This window comes from Macaca fascicularis, chromosome 19 (assembly GCF_037993035.2).
Source record: "Macaca fascicularis isolate 582-1 chromosome 19, T2T-MFA8v1.1".
Taxonomy (NCBI): domain Eukaryota; kingdom Metazoa; phylum Chordata; class Mammalia; order Primates; family Cercopithecidae; genus Macaca; species Macaca fascicularis.
The window spans coordinates 16701461-16719407 of NC_088393.1; the positions used below are offsets into that span (position 1 = coordinate 16701461).

A 17947-nucleotide genomic window follows, 5' to 3' on the forward strand; every position below is an offset into this window, starting at 1 on the left:
TCTCTCTCACGGGTCTTGCTGGGACCTAGTGCGATAAGAACTGTGCAGGCGCCTCCTAAGGGCCCGTCGAAGTTAATATATCTCTGCAGAACGCCGAGGGGCACAGCAACTGTCAACCACAGCAGAACAAAGATGCAGTGGCCTGCGCCACTAGCCAAGGAGCCCAGGACCCCCTGGGTCTCAAATTGTGCAACAGCTCCCTAAAAAGCCTCAACCCTGAAACTGGCCCAAGGAAGTCACCCAAACCCCTGGTATCAAACGTTCTACTTTTAACAAGCATTCTTTTCTGCTTTCGAAGCCCACAGCACACTAAGAGCAGAAGCCAAGGTGGGGTGGGTAGGCTTGCAGGGGAGACACAATGGGAGGTGACAACTGAGGGAAAGTTCAAAGGCAGACCCAGCGCTGGGTTTAGGTACGTGGGGAGGCGGGGGTGGCGGTTTCCATGAAACACTGAAAATGAAGCTTTGCACCTGTGAGCTGTTGAGTGGGATGGCTCCTCCTCAGGGCCCAGCAAATACGGCACTGCTCGGCAAGTGTGTGCACCCATATGAGAATACATGCACATATGTGCAAATGTGTGTACATGTGTGTAAGCACAAAGAATGCGCATGCATGTGCACATTTGCATGCATGCATGATGCAGTATCTGTGTACTGCTCACCATCTGTGTACTGCTCACCTGTATACATGTATGTGTTCACATGTGAATATGTGCATGTCTCAATGAATGCATGCACATATATAAGCATGGAGGGTGCTCACGCCCAGCTGTTATCTATGAGAGCACGTGTGTGTGCAGGCATGCACAATGCAGTATGTGAGTGCGTGCTGCTCATCTCTGTGAATGTGTGTGTGTGTTCACAAGTGAATATGCACACATGTCCGCAGATGCATATAAGCATGGAGAGTGTGCATGGAGGGGGTGCATGGGAGAGTGCGTGCGTGCATGCATACGCGTACATGCAGGCACATGCGAGAATACTCGTGACGCAGTATGTGTGTGAAGGCATGCTCACTTGTATGCACGTGTGTTCACATGCAAACAGGTGCATGCATGCATGTGTCTGCAGGCGTGGAGGATGTGTACACAGGGTACACAAGTGCATGCAAGAGCGTACATGTGTGCATGCACATATATGCATTAAAAATACATGGCCGCACGTGGGAATGTGCACACGTGTGTGTGCCAGCTGTGTGCATGCATTGTGATTACGCATATATGTGTGTGTACATGTGTGCTTCTGCTCCCATCTTTTAGGCAAGTGAAGAGGCCCACTGCCATTCCATCAGGAGGCCAGCAAGGATCCCTGAAGAGCCACTGCCTCTGTGTAAGGTACAGGCGGCCTCTTGCAGATGGAAGGGAGTCCCTTTGTTGTTTTGTTTTTCCTCCTCTTGATGGTAAATGTCTTTGATGTGTGGCTTACAGAAATGATCTCTTTACCCATCTGTATCTGCTCAACAGTTCACAGAAAATCTGCTCTAAATCCACACAGCCCATACTTGGTCATACTTTTTCTCCTGACTCATCCACGAGAAAGCCAACCTGGGCACTCCTGAGAGAAGGCCATGGCCAGCCCAGGGGACAGGAGGAGAGAGCCGGTGTTGCAGAAATAACTTCCCCTATGTTCACTTCTACTGACAGGTGGCCCATGTGCAGGACCGAGAGTCACTCGTAACTAGTGAGCTGGGGGCACGCGGAGCCTGCTAGGTCCATTCCAGGACCTGCGATGACACCGGGGCTGCAAAGTGAGGCCAGCGGCAGATTCCGGGGGAGGGGCAAGTGCAGGCAGGAGGGTGAGCACCGCTTCCCTCGCTGGAGCTGATGGAAAGGGCTCGGGGGCACACCCTGTCCAGGGAAGACGGGTAACAGAAGGCATGATCCCGGGAGTGTGTGGGTCTCCTGTGGCTGCCCACAATTCGACAGTGTGGGGAACACTGCCTGGAGGCTAGAGAATGGGAGGCATCCCAGACCGGGGCACAGACGGAATAGGCAATGACCGGGTAGATAAATGGATCAGGGAGCTGCAGCGACTCCTTCTGCCACTTGAAGCAACAGCTTTCTGTTTGAGAGTCTGGTCAACTGGCCGCCAGCCTACCTCTATCACATGAGAGAAATTCCACGTGTGAGTTAAAGGGCTTCAGAATCTTCAGGGGATCCTTGAGGGCCAAGGTTAGGAGACATTGGTAGCACCGGCCATGGGGAAGAGGGGCAGGGCCTGTAGGAAGCCCCCTCCTCAGAGCCATGCGTCTAGATGCCTGGGCGAGCTGGGGCGGAAGGGAGCCCCGAGCCATCCTGCCTCCTCACATCAGATGCCGCCAAGGACAATTTCCCGCTCCCTCCACTCTCAGTCCTGAAGCAGCTGGGAAGGGGCTGGACCAAGAAGTGACTCCTGCTGCCCTCACCCCCCAGAGGTCCTCCTTGAGCACAGACGGGGAGAAGGATGGAAGAGAAGAGGCCGGAATGGCCACAGGGCTGCCGGCCATGACTGGCTCCTAAAGTGTAGCCGGGGTGTCGGGGTGGCACTGACATGCTCGGGCAGAGGCTGCACGAAGCGCCCCCAGTCACAAGGGTGGCTCTAAGGCCAAGGCTTTGTGCACTCCAATACAGAGCCAGATGCCCAGGGGCCCACAGGACGAGGCGAGGGCCAGCAGGCGGGAGGCACACACCATGCACACATGGCGCTTGCGTGGACCTGGGCGGCTGGGCCGGGAGGACCCTCTTGCTCCCCACACAGGGTCCTGCGGCATCTGCTGCTACTCTGGGCTGGTGAGCAGGGGGGCCCTGGTCCCCCGCCATCCTGCACCGGCAGGCGGCGGCTGCGAGAGAAGAAAGCTTACTGACCGCTGGGCGGTTTAGGCCGTGGAGGAGCGGGTTTCTTCGGAGGCAGAGCAGGAGTGTCCTGTTTACTTTTAAAGGGGTCATCTGAGAATCCTGCCCCTCCCAAGGAGGAGGTGAAAGGGCCAGAAGGTGGGGGCTGTAAGAGAGGACACGAAAGAGAGGCAAAAATAGTTGTTAAAACAAAGGTGACGGATGTCCACTGAACAGACGCTCATGCTCCAAGGGCCCTGGCGAGGCCTCCTACCCTCCGGACTGCACATCACGGCCTTGCTCGGACGTGGGGTCTCTCTCAAGCCCCGTGCTTTCCTCCACCCTCAACAGCAGGGGCCCTCTGGCCTGTGGGTGATAAGCAGAGAGCAGTCCCATCCCTCCATGGGCTCCCAGCACCAAGGGCATCCCCAGCCACAAGGGGCACACTGGCTCTTTCCTGACTCCAGGACTTGGCACGCAGGGTCCCTTGGGCCTCCTGCTTACATTTCAGAGGCACGCCCCACCCTCACCTCTGTGCTGGCTGTGGTGCTTGGCGCATGCCCTGCTGTGCCGCCTCCCCACTGAGCTGGCTGGTGTGGTCACTACCTTCAGTTAGTGATGGGCAGCTCCAGGTGCTGGTTCAGCTGGCACCAGACCTTCCTCCTCCATGCCTCTGGGCTGCACACGAAGCACCCGAGGTGGGAGCGCACCCTCACATGCCCAGCCCGCCCCCACTGGTCAGCACGCCCACACCGCCTCCACTGGGCTCTGACCACCTCTGGCCTGGACTCTCAGCCAGCCTCCATCACACCCATCCACATCCTCCACCCCACACCTGCTGCCTCAAACCCAAATCGGACCACATCCTCCAGCTTAAAGAGTGAGACAGTCAGAGACAGTGATAACAATTGGGTAGATGAATGGATGGTGGGTGGGTAGATGAATGGAATGGTAGCTGGATGAATGGATAGACATATATGTGGATTAATGGCCAAATGAATGGCAGGTGGGTGGGTGGGTGGGTGGATGGATGGGCAGGCAGGTAGAGACAGGGAGGCAGGTGGGTGGTAGACAGGGAGGCAGGTAAGTGGCAATGTCTCGCAGGTAGGTGGGTAGGCACTTCCTACGGGGAAGCTCCAAGCTCCCATTAAGGTATGCAGGGACTCTATCACTGCCCCGGCCGCCTGAATTTCAGGCTCACCTCTGAAGTCACCTCCCTTCACAATGCCTCCTTAGTCCCCAGAACCCACTGCACCCCCAGCCGCTGACTCAGCCTCCTGTTTCCATGCTTTGCACACTCAGGTCTCCTGCTGGGGAGCTCGGCTCACCTCGTCCACCAGGAACCCCTCTCCTTGCTCAGAGCCTGGCTGGACCCCACTTCCGTCCCTCAGAGCTCTCCCAGGGCTCTCCCTGGGGCCACTTCCTGCCACCCATGCCCGCACTGCTTACTGAGCCACAGAGACAGGCTTCCAGGCCTCTCCCACCTGGAGGGCAAGCATAGTCCCCTTCCAGGCGCCTGCTGCCTCCAGGCCTGTGATGAGCAGATATTAAGCACTGCCACCTGGAGGGATGCTTGTCCCTCACTTGGAGCGCCGGTGCGGCACAAGGGAGCCAGGGTCTCCATCAGCCACAGAAGGGCTGGTGCATCTCAGGCATGTGAGGGAAGAGGCTGGGGTGTCCCAGGAGGGAGAAAATCACTTTCTATGGGCAGAAGATGGATGAGGAACCACTCTTACTAAAACAGAAAATAACTAAGTGTGTAATAAAATAGAAAATAACTACATTTTTACTAACAGAGGAAACACATTGTTACAAAAATGCAAAATAACTAGGAAATTATAGGACAAAGAGATAACATTGAGACAGGAAACAAAATGAACGGGCAGAAATAGGGGTAAAAATGGTCATGTGTTCCTGGCTGGGCGCAGTGGTTCACGCCTGTAATCCCAGGACTTTGGGAGGCCCAGGCGGGTGGATCACAAGGTCAGGAGATTGAGACCAGCCTGGCTAACACGGTGAAACCCCATTTCCACTAAAACTACAAAAAATTAGCTGGGCGAGGTGGCGGGCGCCTGTAGTCCCAGCAACTCGAGAGGCTGAGGCAGGAGAATGGGGCGAACCTGGGAGGCGGAGCTTGCAGTGAGCCGAGATCCCGCCACGGCACTCCAGCCTGGGCGACAGAGCGAGACTCCATCTCAAAAAAAAAAAAAAAAATCATGTGTTCCTCCAAGAGCATAGAAAAGAAAGATCAGAGTGGGGCAGAGATGGAGGGAGGGGCCCGGGGTCTTTAACTTTCTCCCCAGCAGGGCAGGCCTAGAGACAGAGAACAGGTCAAGAGCACAAAGGCACACTCCCAGGATTTCCCTCGAGAATCCGGATGCAACAGATCGCAGATATGGGGGAAAAGGTCTAACACCACCTCCAGCAGACGGTCCTAGAGGTATGGCCGCCTCTGCCTCCAATGTCTAGTCACACCGACGCAGCCGACTAAGGGTCCAGTGTCTAGTTATGCTGACACAGCCATCCAGGCCTTCAGCGTCTAGTCACACCAACGCAGCCGTCTAAGGCTCCAGTGTCTAGTCACACAGACATGGCCATCTAAGGCTACAGCATCTGGTCACACCAAGGCAGCTGTCCAAGGCTCCAGCATCTGGTCACACAGATGTGCCCATCGAAGGCTCCAGCATCTAGTCACACAGACACGGCCATCTAAGGCTCCAGCATCTAGTCACACCAATGCAGCCGTCTAAGTCTCCAGCCTCTAGTCACACCAATGCAGGCGTCTAAGGCTCCAGCATCTAGTCACACCAGTGTGGCTGTCTAAGGCTCTAGCGTCTAGTAACACCAATGCAGCCCTCTAAGGCTCCAGCATCTAGTCACACCAGTGCAGCCATCTAAGGCTCCAGCGTCTAGTCACACAGATGTGGCCGTCTAAGGCTCCAGGGTCTAGTCACACAGATGTGGCCGTCTAAGGCTGTAGTGCCTAGTCACACCAATGCAGGCGTCTAAGGCTCCAGCATCTAGTCACACCAGTGTGGCTGCCTAAGGCTCTAGCGTCTAGTAACACAGATAAGGCCATCTAAGGCTCCAGCATCTAGTCACACCAAAGTGGCCATCTAAGGCTCCAGTGTCTAGTCACACCAATGCAGCCATCTAAGGCTCCAGCATCTAGCCACACAGACGTGGCCACCTAAGGCTCTGGCATCTAAAACACAGACGTGGTCATTTAGGGCTCTAGCGTGTAGTCACACAGACACGGCTGTCTAAGACTCTAGTGTCTAGTCACGTAGATGCAGCCATCTAGGCTTCCAGCATCTAGTCACACCAATGCAGCCGTCTAAGGCTCTAGCATACGGTCACACAGACATGGCCGTCTAAGGCTCTAGCATCTAGTCACACAGACACGGCTATCTAAGTCTCCAGTGCCTAGTCATGCAAAGGCAGCCATCTAGGCCTCTAGCATCTAGTCACACCAACACAGCCATCTAAGGCTCTAACATCTATTCATACAGACGGGGCCATGTAAGGCTCTAGCCACATCGATGTGACCATCTGAGGCTCTAGCATCCAGTCACACCAACGTGACCGTCTGAGGCTTTAGTGTCCAGTCACATCAATGTGGTGGTCTAAGGCTCTAGCAACTAGTCACACTGATGTGGTTGTCTAAGGCTGTAGTGTCCAGTCATACCAACGTGGCCATCTAAGGCTCTAGTGTCTAGTCACACCAACATGGCCGTCTAAGGCTCCAGGGTCTAGTCACACAGATGCAGCCATCTAAGGCTCTAGCATCCTGCCACACTGACGCGGCTATCTGAGGCTCTAGCTTCCAGTCACACCAATGCAGCCATCTGAGGCTCAGGTATCTACTCACACAGATGCAACTCTCTAGGTCTCTAGCATTTAGTTGCACAGACATGGCATTTAGGCCTCTGGAGTCTAGTCAGAGACATGGCCACCTGTGTCTCTGGCAGCTAGTTATAGAGATGCAGTCATCTAGGCCTCTAGCATCTAGTTACAGAGATGCATCCTTCTGGGCCGCTCGCGTCCTGTCACAGACATGGCTGCCTTGGACCTTGTGTAGTCCCAGAGTCGAGGCTGCTCAGCCCAGTCAGAGCCACATCAGAGACAGAACAGGGAGGTGACCCCTCTAAGAGGCAGCCTACCCATTCCAGGTCCCCCTGACGAGGGCAGAGGCAGATGCCCTCAGGGAGGGGAAGGGGCCCCAAAGGCTCCTGCACAGATGACCCCGCCAGATCCCTTCCCTGGGCTTCACGCCGCCCTCTGGAGCCGCCCAGGCAGGAGACACTCGCTCTGTGCTGATCTTCTCACCTAATAGGCCCAGTTACCTGGCAGGGGGTCCCACAGTCAGCACCTCTGCCTTACACACAAGGAAACTGAGGCACACAAAGGAGGCGCAGCCTGCCCAAATCACACAGCAGGTCCAGGTCTGCAGCAGATCTGGGACTGCCACATCGTCTGCCTCTCAGGCTGGGGCCTCCAGACGCTGCCCTCAGCTGCCAAGGGCCACCCCAGTTGTAGGTCCAGGGCCTCATCCTGGGCAGAATGTTCTGCCCAGGCTGGAACCTCAACCCTGCCACCTACTCAATGCCCTGTGCCTCGGTTTCTTCATCTGTAAAATGGCAAGAGTGACAGAGCTCGGAGGGCTCCAGCAAGAAGGGAATGAGGTGACATGTGACAGGCATCCGTCCACCCACTGGCACTAGGTAAAGTTGGCACATGGACTACACGATAATGATCACACCAAGTACGAAGCCGCGACTGGAATCTGGGAATGCCCCACCTACTGCCCCAGCTGTCCCCAGGCCTGTCTGAGACACGAGGGGCAGGGTTGGCTTGCGGCTTAGCTTTAAAATGGGCCATTTAGGATCGGCTGTTTGGGTAAGAATCGGGGAAAGAACACTGGCCCGTCTGTGGGTGCTTCTGCCATTCACGGAACACATCCCTGGGCCTAGGGCCCATGCAAGTCCCCCGCAGCCTGGGATGGGCAGGCGAGCAAGTCTAGATGGGAAGTGGTGTGACCGGCCGGGCCTTGTCCTCCCTAGACGTGTGCTGGCTTCTGGGCCACATCTCCAAACTCGGAGTGGAGCCTCGGTCCCAGTGGCTGCAGTGAGCCTTTCCACCCTCTGCGTTATGTAGTAAGACCCGGGCAAGTAAAACCACACTCAGCCTGGACATCCAAAGTTGTAAGACCTGGTGACACACTCAAATCAGAGCCGCCTGACCCTCGAGGCTGACTGGGGACACCTCGGGCCAAGCCGGCTTGGCGCCTCCCATGTGTGTTTAAACCCACGAGGCCAATCGGCAACTTGCGAGGCGACAGGCTTCCAATAAACGCCTGGCACTGCCTCCGCAGTGAATCAGATCACTCCTAGCGCCAGAACGCCCGCGTCATTTCCGAATCCCAATTTTCATGACTTCAAGTTTCCCAAGAAGCCTCCTTGGGGACTCAACTCTTTCCTACTCAGGCAGCGGCTTCAAGGAAAGTTGCTATTTTTAGAAAGGTTTCAGTAAAGCTGTCAGGGGCTCTCTGGGCTAGGCAAGAGTGAAGTGTGCTTAAAATAAAAGGAAGACAGAAAAAGCTACTATGAAAACCAGCTCTAAGAGAAACACACGTTTGAGTTCACCAGTTGAAGAACTGCTTCAAAACAAAAGACTGAATTTTTAAACAGCAGCCCTAAACATCAACGCACAGCTTTAAACGATTGAGAAGTTGCTAAAAATGGGCTGACGACTAACCCAATATTTCACAGATGGCTTTTTTTTTTTTTTTCAGGGCAGGGGAGGGTGAAATAAGTTGGACTCTTGTTTTTATTCTCAAATGCTCCCTGGAAACATACTTTGGGGAGTCTGTTTTTAAAGCGAGCTGATGTCACGTAGGTTTGACACTGTCTAGAAAAATCTCTTCAGGTGAGGGTGGGGCCTCAACTAAGAGTGCAGGCCCCAAGAGCCTCCCAAAAGAAACTTCTAGAATTAGACTCTGGGCTGTGACTCTCCTCAGCAAAGCCACACAGAGGTAAGGTGCTTCAATTCAGGGACTTACAAAAGGGCCTCCCCGCTCTGCTCAGATGGGGAAAAGTTGATGATGGTTTGTTTTTTTTTTTTTTAAAAAAAAAAAAACACCTTCTTGCCACTTTCATTTCCCTTAGCATTTTATTTATATCCACAATGTTGTTCTTGAAAAACAGAAAGGTAACCAAAAAGGAAAAACCGAGTTACAAGGTCAGGGTTGAGCTCAGAATGCGGCTGTACAAGTGTCATGAAGGCAGCTGACGGAACGGTGGAATCAAAACAAGATAGTATTGGAGACCCATTTTCCACAGCTCTGTCCAACTCTGTCCTAGCCTGGCACCGCCAATAGGAAGTGAGACCAGCTCTGAAATCACAGCTGCATGTGTGTGAAGAGCCCCTGGTTTCAGGGCCCAAGGACAGGCAGAGGGCGGTCATTAGACCCCGGCCCTAGTCCAGGTTCTGCTAGCTCCCCGCTCTCCACTCACAGTGAGAGGAGGAAGCCAGAGCCAGCCTCCCAAAGGAAGAGGAGTCCATATGCGACAACCAGAAACGACCAGGACCCCTGCCTTAGGGACTGCTGCCACCGTGTGGCCAACGTTTTCTGCTTTCGGGAGATGGTTTCCTGCCCGCCCAGGAGCCTGTGCAGCGGCCCCTAAATCTCCTTCCCCTGGTGCCCTCCTGGCCAGTCCCAAACCGTGTCACAGCGTGGCATGTAAGGGATGGAGGCCTTCTCCGTGTGCTGGAAGGAGGGGGTGCCACACCAGGGCCTCTGGGCTCCCTCTGCCCAGGCTCATCTGTATAAACACACACCCTGCCTCGGTCAGAAGTGGGATTTGCTGCGTCGCCAGGGCACTCACACACGCGTCTTTGAAAACCTGAACAGAATCTCAAGTGCTTCTCGGAATCTGTGTTCTGTGATCACAAGTTGCGACCGCTGCCAACCACAAGATGCCCAGAGACTTGTTTGCTCCACCAGCTGAGTGAACACGGGGCAGCCCAGTCACACTGGCACCTGGGGACCCGGGCATGGGGCCGGCGGGGTGGGGAGCCCCAGGGGGCCTCATGCCTGGGGCATGCATCTTCCAGGTACTCCTGGTGCTCCCTCCCCTCACCACCTTCAGGCTGATAGCAGCACCCACAGACACTGGGCCCAGCTGCTCCAGGGGACCCCCCCACCGGCCACCCCTTACCACCTGGGCCATGGGCTCTAGGAAGGGGGCTGTATTCTGCTTGTGGCCACTGCCTCTTCCCGCAGCGTGGACGATGCCTGGGCCTCTGCAGGTGGAACGCGTGAGGAAAGCAGGCCCCTGCAGCCCCCCGAGGACAGAGCCCATCCACCCCTGCCTGGGGGCTACCAAGAAGGGACAGAGTGGATGCAGGTGTCAGGGACGGGGCACACCTCACCTGCTTTTCTTCATTCCTGCCAAAGAAACACGCTCCTGGCTCAAACAGGGAGATATACAATTCACAAGGAAGCACAGTAGTGCCTCAGCCCCGGCCTCTTTCCCACTCACCATGGCCCCCATTTCCAACTTTCCAGCAGTTTCTTCTGGAAGGCACCTCAGTCGTAAGGGGCTTCTATTGTTATTTTTTGACTTGTTCATTCTGGACATTCCCTGTTGAATTCTCTATGCTACCTTAAAGATTAGCTCCAGCCACACTGCCAGCCCCTGGAGAAGCCCTACAGCTGTCTGGGACCAGAGTCACAGTGAGTTCAGGTCACCGTGTGGTGAGGGCCGGACGCAGACGGGTCCAGTCTGGTAACGAGTCTCGCTGCTGTCCTCCTTCAACAGTTCACTCCTCACCTGTGGATCTGTCTGCATTTATTCACGGAGCCTGGCCCTCACTTTTCAACACCCCTCGAAAGTTCTGTCACACGGGCGGCTCCGAAAACTCGCTGGCCCGCTTTCCCCGGATGCCTTGCACCTGCGAGTCTGCTGCCCACGGCCCTCTTGAGACGCCTGTGCCCAACGCCTTCTCGAGTTTCTACTTGGCCATGGCAATGACTTCACCATCTGAGACCCGATGGTCGTGAGACACCAGTGGGAGCCGGGGGAGCCCAGGGCACTTTTGCCACTGGGATGAGTCAGGGCTCACCCTGAGGGACTGAAGTGCATCGGATCACAGCCATGGGTGCTTTCCAGGCCTAACCTTGTATTTGAAAGGTGCCGGGGAGATACATACGTGACATGAACAATTACACCTGGCAGCCCACACCATGACAAGAGGCACAAACACACTAGCAGAGGCGCGGGAGCTCCGTGGAGGGCTTTACCTTGGACATCTGGCTGAAGTCGGCAAAGCCTTCAGCACTATTGAAGGACCCACTTCCGAAGGGATCTAAGGTTCCAAAGGGATCTGCAATTGGCACCAACAAAGTCAGAGTTACAGGTCTTTAAGAGACACACCTTCTGGGGTGGAGGGAAAATGCTAGATGGCTCCTGAACCAGGAGACTCAGGAAGGCTGCATTTATTCATTAGACACGCGTGTCTGCATGAAGGTCCCTCAGCAAGGCCTGCCTGCCCACGCTGGCGCGGCAAGACGGTTTCTCACCGTGATGACCGCTCTGGGAGGGCCAGCATCATTCACGGTCATCGGAAGAGTGACAAGTTGCTGTAGGGGCATGGCCCCTGGGTCCTGCTGGGTCTCACTGGGTCAGGAGGGGAGGAGCAACTCCAGGGTGACCCGCCACCCACACGATTTATGCAGGGCGGTGTCTTTGGATAGAGGTTTTTGCTGTGTTTTCTCCTCTGACCTGGAAGGGATTTGCCTAGAGTACTGGATATACTCGCCTATGATCCGCCCCGCACAAGCTGCAGGACCAAGCAGGGCCTGTTCCCAAAAGAAAGGGGGTGTCCACAGATGCTCCCATTGCGTAAAGGCTCGAGTGTGCATCTGCGAGTTCTACACTGTGAGATGGGGTTCCTTCAAACACAGAACCCACAACACAGGCCAGTACCTGGGGTCAAATTTTGGATTTCTTTTAGGCAGAAAACCCAAAGATACAAACCAAAGATTTATAAGGAGGAGTGAGTAACAGTAGTTAATATCACTGGTGCTATTACTGAATTCCTACTGTGAAAATTCCCTTCCAGAAAGATGCCAGCGCATGCCGTGCCTGGGAAGAGGAGCAGTAGCAGATGCTTGTTTTGGCCTAATGGGCTCAGGCCAGGATCTGGGTGCCACTGACTAATGACACAAACACAGAGGCCACACTGGCTTTGGGAGTGAAAGTGTTAACTGGGCGGGGAGGGGAGGCTCTGCTACTGCCCGAGGAATAGTCAGGAAGGAAAATAAGCCATGGGTCTCACCTGATCCTTTTGAGGAGACACTGGAGGATGAAAAGGGATCACTGGATTCAAAGGGGTCGAGCTGAGTGAAAGGAGAGAGGAAAGAGTAAAAAGCAGTTCATTTGTTCCATCACCCATTCATTCAACCAGACTTTCCTGACGTTGAAGTACAACATCCAGTGCCAGGCCGGAGGGAAAGTGGAATGATTAAAACTCAACCCAGGCAGAGTAAAATCGCAACAGATCAACCCTTCTGCATATAGCACCTATCGACCTGGACAGAATACCCGCAAAATTACAAATACAAAAAGCAGTGGCCTGAAGGCTGGGAAGTGAACAAGGCAGGGAGAAGACTTTGGAGGAGAATTTGAATGTGGCAGAAGAACACAGCAGGAGGCTGAGTTTCCACTCCACCAGCTACAGCAGGAGAGCACAATGCGGGTGCCTAAGATTCTGGTAGAATCTCAACACCGGAGGATGGAGCCCAGAGACAACCACTCCCGGGAAAAGGGAGGGGAATCAGGATGGAGGGGCAGAGATGTAAGCCCTGAACTTCATGATCCACTCTCCCCCTGTCTCAGGCTGGTCCCTGCCCATGCAAGCCCGGGGGGACTCAAGGCAGCCTGCAGCTGAGGCCACAAGAACTGAGCCGGGATTGGAGCTTCTGCCATCTGCTGGAGAGTGTCTGCAGTGTGAGTGCCACCAAGTTAACTGCCTGCTGAAACAAATCCATTCCTGCTCTTTGGAGAAAACAGACTACAGTCTGGACACAGAACACTCACCATGCATCAGATACATTTCTAAACATACAAAGAACTGGAAAAATGTGACCAATTCTCACCAGAAAAGACAATCAGCATAGCCAATCTCAAAATAACCCAGATGGTGGAACTCTGAGACAGGGACAATGTAAAACGGTGATTATAACTGTGCTAAATGAGGAAAAGGAAAATACACTTAAAATGAATGAAAAGACAGGCGACCTTAGCAGAGAAACAGAAAGTATACAAAAGAAACAAATGAAAGTTCCGGAAATGAAAAAGTCTATCTACAATAAAAACTTCATCGCCGGGGGCAGTGGATCACCCGAGGTCAGGAGTTCAAGACCAGCCTGGACAACATGGCAAAACCCCGTCTCTACTAAAAATACAAAAATTAGCCACGTGGGCGAGGCACAATAGCTCACACCTGTAATTCCAGCACTTTGGGAGGCCAAGGCAAGTGGATCACCTGAGGTCAGGAGTTCGAGACCAGCCTGGCCAACATGGTAAAACCTGTTTCTACTAAAAATACAAAAAATTAGCCGGGTGTGGTGGTGGACACCTGTAATCCCAGCTACTTGGGAGGCCGAGGCAAGAGAATTGCTTGAACCCAGGAGGCAGAGGTTGCAGTGAGCCGAGATTATACCATTGTACTCCAGCCTGGGCAACAACAGTGAAACTCCGTCTCAAAAATAAATAAATAAATAAGCCAGGCTTAGTGGTGCATGCCTGTAATCCCAGCTACTCAGGAGGCTGAGGCAGGAGAATGGCTTGAACCTGGGAGGTGGAGGTTGCAGTGAGCTGAGATTACCCCACTGCACTCCAGCCTGGGCGAAAGAGCAAGACTCTGTCTCAAACAAACAAACAAACGCTCCATTAGGTTAGCTAAATAACCAGTAATAAAAGAAAGAGTAAGTGAAGTTGAAAACAGAACAGTAGAAATTACTCAATCTGAAGAAAAAGGAGGAAAAAGAATGAAAAGATAAATAAATAGAGCCTCAGGAACCTGTGGGACAATAACAAAGGGTCTAACATCCATGTAACTGGAATCCCAGAAAGAGAGGGGAGAGAAAATGGGGCAGAAAAAACAAATTAGGAGAACTGACAGCTGAAAGCTTACCAAATTTGTTTTGTTGTTGTTGTTCTGAGACGGAGTCTCGCTCTGTCACCCAGGCTGGAGTGCAGTGGCGCAATCTCGGCTCACTGCAACCTCTGATTCCCGGGTTCAAGCGATTCTCCTGACTCAGCCTCCCAAATAGCTGGGATTACAAGTGTGCACCACCACGCCTGGCTAATTTTTGTACTTTTAGTAGAGACGGGGTTTCACCACATTGGCCAGGATGGTCTTGAACACTTGGCCTCAAGTGATCCGCCCGCCTTAGCCTCCCAAAGTGCTGGGATTACAGGAATGAGCCACTGAACCCAGCAATGAAAACTTACCAAATTTGTTGAAAAGCATAATTTACAGATTGAAGAAGCTGAGCAAAGCCTAAACAGTATAAACACCAAGAAAACTACACCCAGAAACTTCAAAAACTACTGAAAACCAAAGATAAAGAGAGAATCTTGAAAGTAGCCAGAGAAAAACCATCTATTACATACAGGATAACAATGAAAGAATACTCCTCTCCACCAGGCGCGATGGCTCACACCTGTAATCCCAGCACTTTGGGAGGCTGAGGCGGGTGGATCACGAGGTCAGGAGATCGAGACTATCCTGGCTAACATGGTAAAACCCTGTCTCTACTAAAAATAAAATAAATTAGGTAGGCATGGTGGTGGGCGCCTATAGTCCCAGCTACTTGGGAGGCTGAGGCAGCAGAATGGCGTGAACCCGGGAGGTGGAGCTTGCAGTGAGCTGAGATTGCGTCACTGCACTCCAGCCTGGGCGACAGAGCAAGACTCTGTCTCAAAAAAAAAAAAAAAAAAAAAACTCCTCTCATCAAGGACAATGGAGGCTGGAAGGCAGTGGAAAAACACGCTAAAAGTGCTAAACGAACAAACAAAAGCCCAACAACCTACATCAAATACAACGTCCTTCAAGAATGACAACAGGCCTGGCACAGTGGCTCATGCCTGTAATTGCAGCACTTTGGGAGGATGACACGGGCAGATCACTTGAGTTCAGGAGGTCAAGACCAGCCTGGCCAACATGGTGAAACTCCGTCTTACTAAAAATACAAAAATTAGCCAGAAATCCCTTGAACCTGGGAGGCAGAGGTTGCAAAAAAAAAAGAGTAACAGCCGGGTACAGTGACTCAAGCCTGTGATCCCAGCACTTTGGAGGGGCTGAGGGAGGAGGATTGCTTAAGCCTAGGAGTTTGAGACCAGCCTGACCAACATATAGAGATCCAATCTCTACAAAAAATAAAAAATTAGCTGGGTGTGGAGGTACATGCCTGTGGTCCCAGCAACTTGGGAGGCTTAGGTGGGAGAATTGCTTGAGCCCAGGAGGTTGAGGCTGCAGTGAGCCAAGATCACACCACTGCACTTCAGCCTGAGCAACAGAGTTAGACTCTGTTTCAAAAATAAAAACAAAAAAGTGACAATACAGTCGATTTGCACTATAAGAAGTGCTAAAGAAAGTTCTTTAGGCTGAAGGAAAATGATAATGGAGGGAAATCCACTCTTCAGAAAGAAATGAAGAGTATCAGAAATGGTACATATGTGGGTAAAACTAAATGACTACTTTTTTCCTTTTTCTTTAAAATAACCACAATGGATTAATGCAAAAATTATAAGGGTCTTATGGAGTTTCTAATGTATTTAGATGTATGATATTCACATGACGGCTATAACATAAGACACGCTGGCTGTAAGGGTGGGTGGACAAATGGTTGCAATTTTCTACATTTTACATGAGATAATACAATACTAACCTCAAGTAGACTATGAAAAGTTAAAACTGTACACGGTATTTCCTAAGCAACCTCTAAACAATCATTAAAAGAGGTATGATTAAAATAATAAAAGGCCAATAGATAGAATTCCAAAAAACATTCAAACAATCCAAAAGAAGCCAGGAAACAAAACATGGGATAAAAAGCAAGCAAATAATAAAATAGTAGACTTAAACCATATCAATAATTACATTAAATGTTAATGGACTAAACATTCCATTTACAAGGCAGGGACTTCTGACTGGATAAAAAAAAAAAGCAAGTCGCAACACTACGCTAGTTACAAAAGACATCTATCAGTTTTAAAGACCCACGTAAGTTGAAAGTAAATGGTTGAAAAATGATATATCATATAGTGAATAACATGAGGAGAATGAAGTGATAAAACAGACTTCAAGACAAAGAACATCACCAGAGATCAAATGGGAACCTTTTATAATGATAAAAAGGTTGTTGTGTCAGAAAGACACAACAATCATAAACATCTATGCACCTGACAGAGCTTCAAAATACACAAAGCAAAACTTGATCAAATTAAAGTGCAGTATGAACAATTCCACAATCATAGGAGAACGTTTAACACCTCTCTCTCAGCCATTGGTAGAACTAAAAAAGGAACAAACAATGAAGACACACATAATCTGAACACTATCAGGAAGCTCAACCTCGCTGCCATTTGTAGAACATTACACCCAACAACTAGATACACATTCTTCTCAAGTGTACATGGTTTGTTCACCAACATAGGCCATAAACAGCAACCCTTGATAAATGTGAAGGTATTGAAAACATACAGAAAATGTTCTCTAATAACAAATTGAATTAAAAATCAATAATAATAGTATTATAATAGACCTAGGAGAAGAAGCCAAGTGTCTGGAAATGAAACAACACACTTTTAAGTAATCCATGGGTAAACAGAATTCACAAGGGAAACTGGGAAACATCTCAAAACTGAATGGCAATGAAGAGACAAAGTACTCAAATATATGAAATACAGGTAAAGTAGTGCTTGCGGGAAATACGTTGCTTTAAATTTATACAGACGCTCCTTGACTTACCATGGGGTTACGTCCTGATAAACCTATTGTAATTTGAAAATATCTTAAGTCGAAAATGTACTTAATATCCCAATAAACCCATCATAAAGCAAAAAATCATAAGTCGAACCAACATAAATCCAGACACTCCTTGACTTATGATGGGACTGCATCTCAATAAAACTACTGTAAAATCAAAAAACTGTAAGTTGAACCATCGTAACTCAGGGACCGCCTGTACTAGAAAATGAAGTCTAAAATCAATGAATGAAGGTTGGAGCTTAAGACATTAGAAGAGCAAGGTAAACCCTAAATAAACAGGAGTAAGGAAATGGAAAAAATAGAAATAGAAAAGAGAAAATCAATGAAATAGAAAACAAGCAGTAGAGAAAAATGAAGCCAAAAGTTGGTTATGGAAAAGGTATGGAGAAGGTCAATGAAATTGGTAAACAGATCACCTATACCAGGAATGCTACAGGTCTTAAGGACGTTAAAAAGGGGCCAATAAGAAAACACTGCAAATGAATCGTTGCCTTCAAAGAGCTCCAAGCGCTAAAGACCAAAAGGTCCACAGGGAGTGAGGGAGGTGGGCACCAGGGCAGCAGGAGCCCTGAGGAGGAGGGATAAGTGCTCGTCTCTGAGCAGGCCCTGGGCCTGGGTTGCAGCCTAGAAAACAGAAAAAGGCTATGAAGCAAGCTCACTCCATCATTAAAATCCTCTCCTCCATCACCAGAGACTGCTTTTTTTTGTTTTGTTTTAAAATCCAAGTTGACAGCTATTTAACCCAATCTCTTAGGCATAATGTGCAAAACGCCCGGTGTCTGCCAAGCCTGCGGATGGAAGCACAGGTGTGCTGGAGTTGGAAACTGGAGGGTCAGAGTTGGCTGATGCTCTCAGGAGACAACACCAGGCAAGGCAGTCGGGCTGAGACGCCTGCACTTACTCCTGCCGTGACAGGGGCACCCACCAAGGTGACTCTAAGGTCCCCACCAGTGCTGTGTGTTACAAGGACCGTGTGGGGTGGCCGGGGCCGTGCAAGTATGTGGTGCTTGTTTGATTTAGTCTTTTTTGGGAGATGAAGGGGCAGTGGAGGCAGATGACTAGAGTTGAGGGGTG

The 17947-nt window shown here is 51.2% G+C and overlaps 1 protein-coding gene across 50 annotated transcripts in view; it reads right to left on the minus strand.

The window, feature by feature from the left end:
* The window catches only part of EPS15L1 (epidermal growth factor receptor pathway substrate 15 like 1), a 119883-nt gene that overhangs the window by 19354 nt on the left and 82582 nt on the right, over nucleotides 1-17947 (minus strand). For 27 of the 50 annotated variants that reach the window (XM_074026269.1, XM_074026266.1, XM_074026270.1 and 24 more), the window contains 3 exons: nucleotides 12152-12212; nucleotides 11115-11197; nucleotides 2843-2975 (listed from right to left, as the gene is read on the minus strand). The exons of 1 other annotated variant lie outside the window; for it this stretch is intronic. In XM_074026269.1, the coding sequence (XP_073882370.1) occupies nucleotides 2843-2975; nucleotides 11115-11197; nucleotides 12152-12212 (277 nt within the window). The remainder of the gene's footprint in view (nucleotides 1-2842; nucleotides 2976-11114; nucleotides 11198-12151; nucleotides 12213-17947) is intronic. 22 more of the 50 variants (XR_012428519.1, XR_012428518.1, XR_010583155.2 and 19 more) reach the window with 2 other exon arrangements.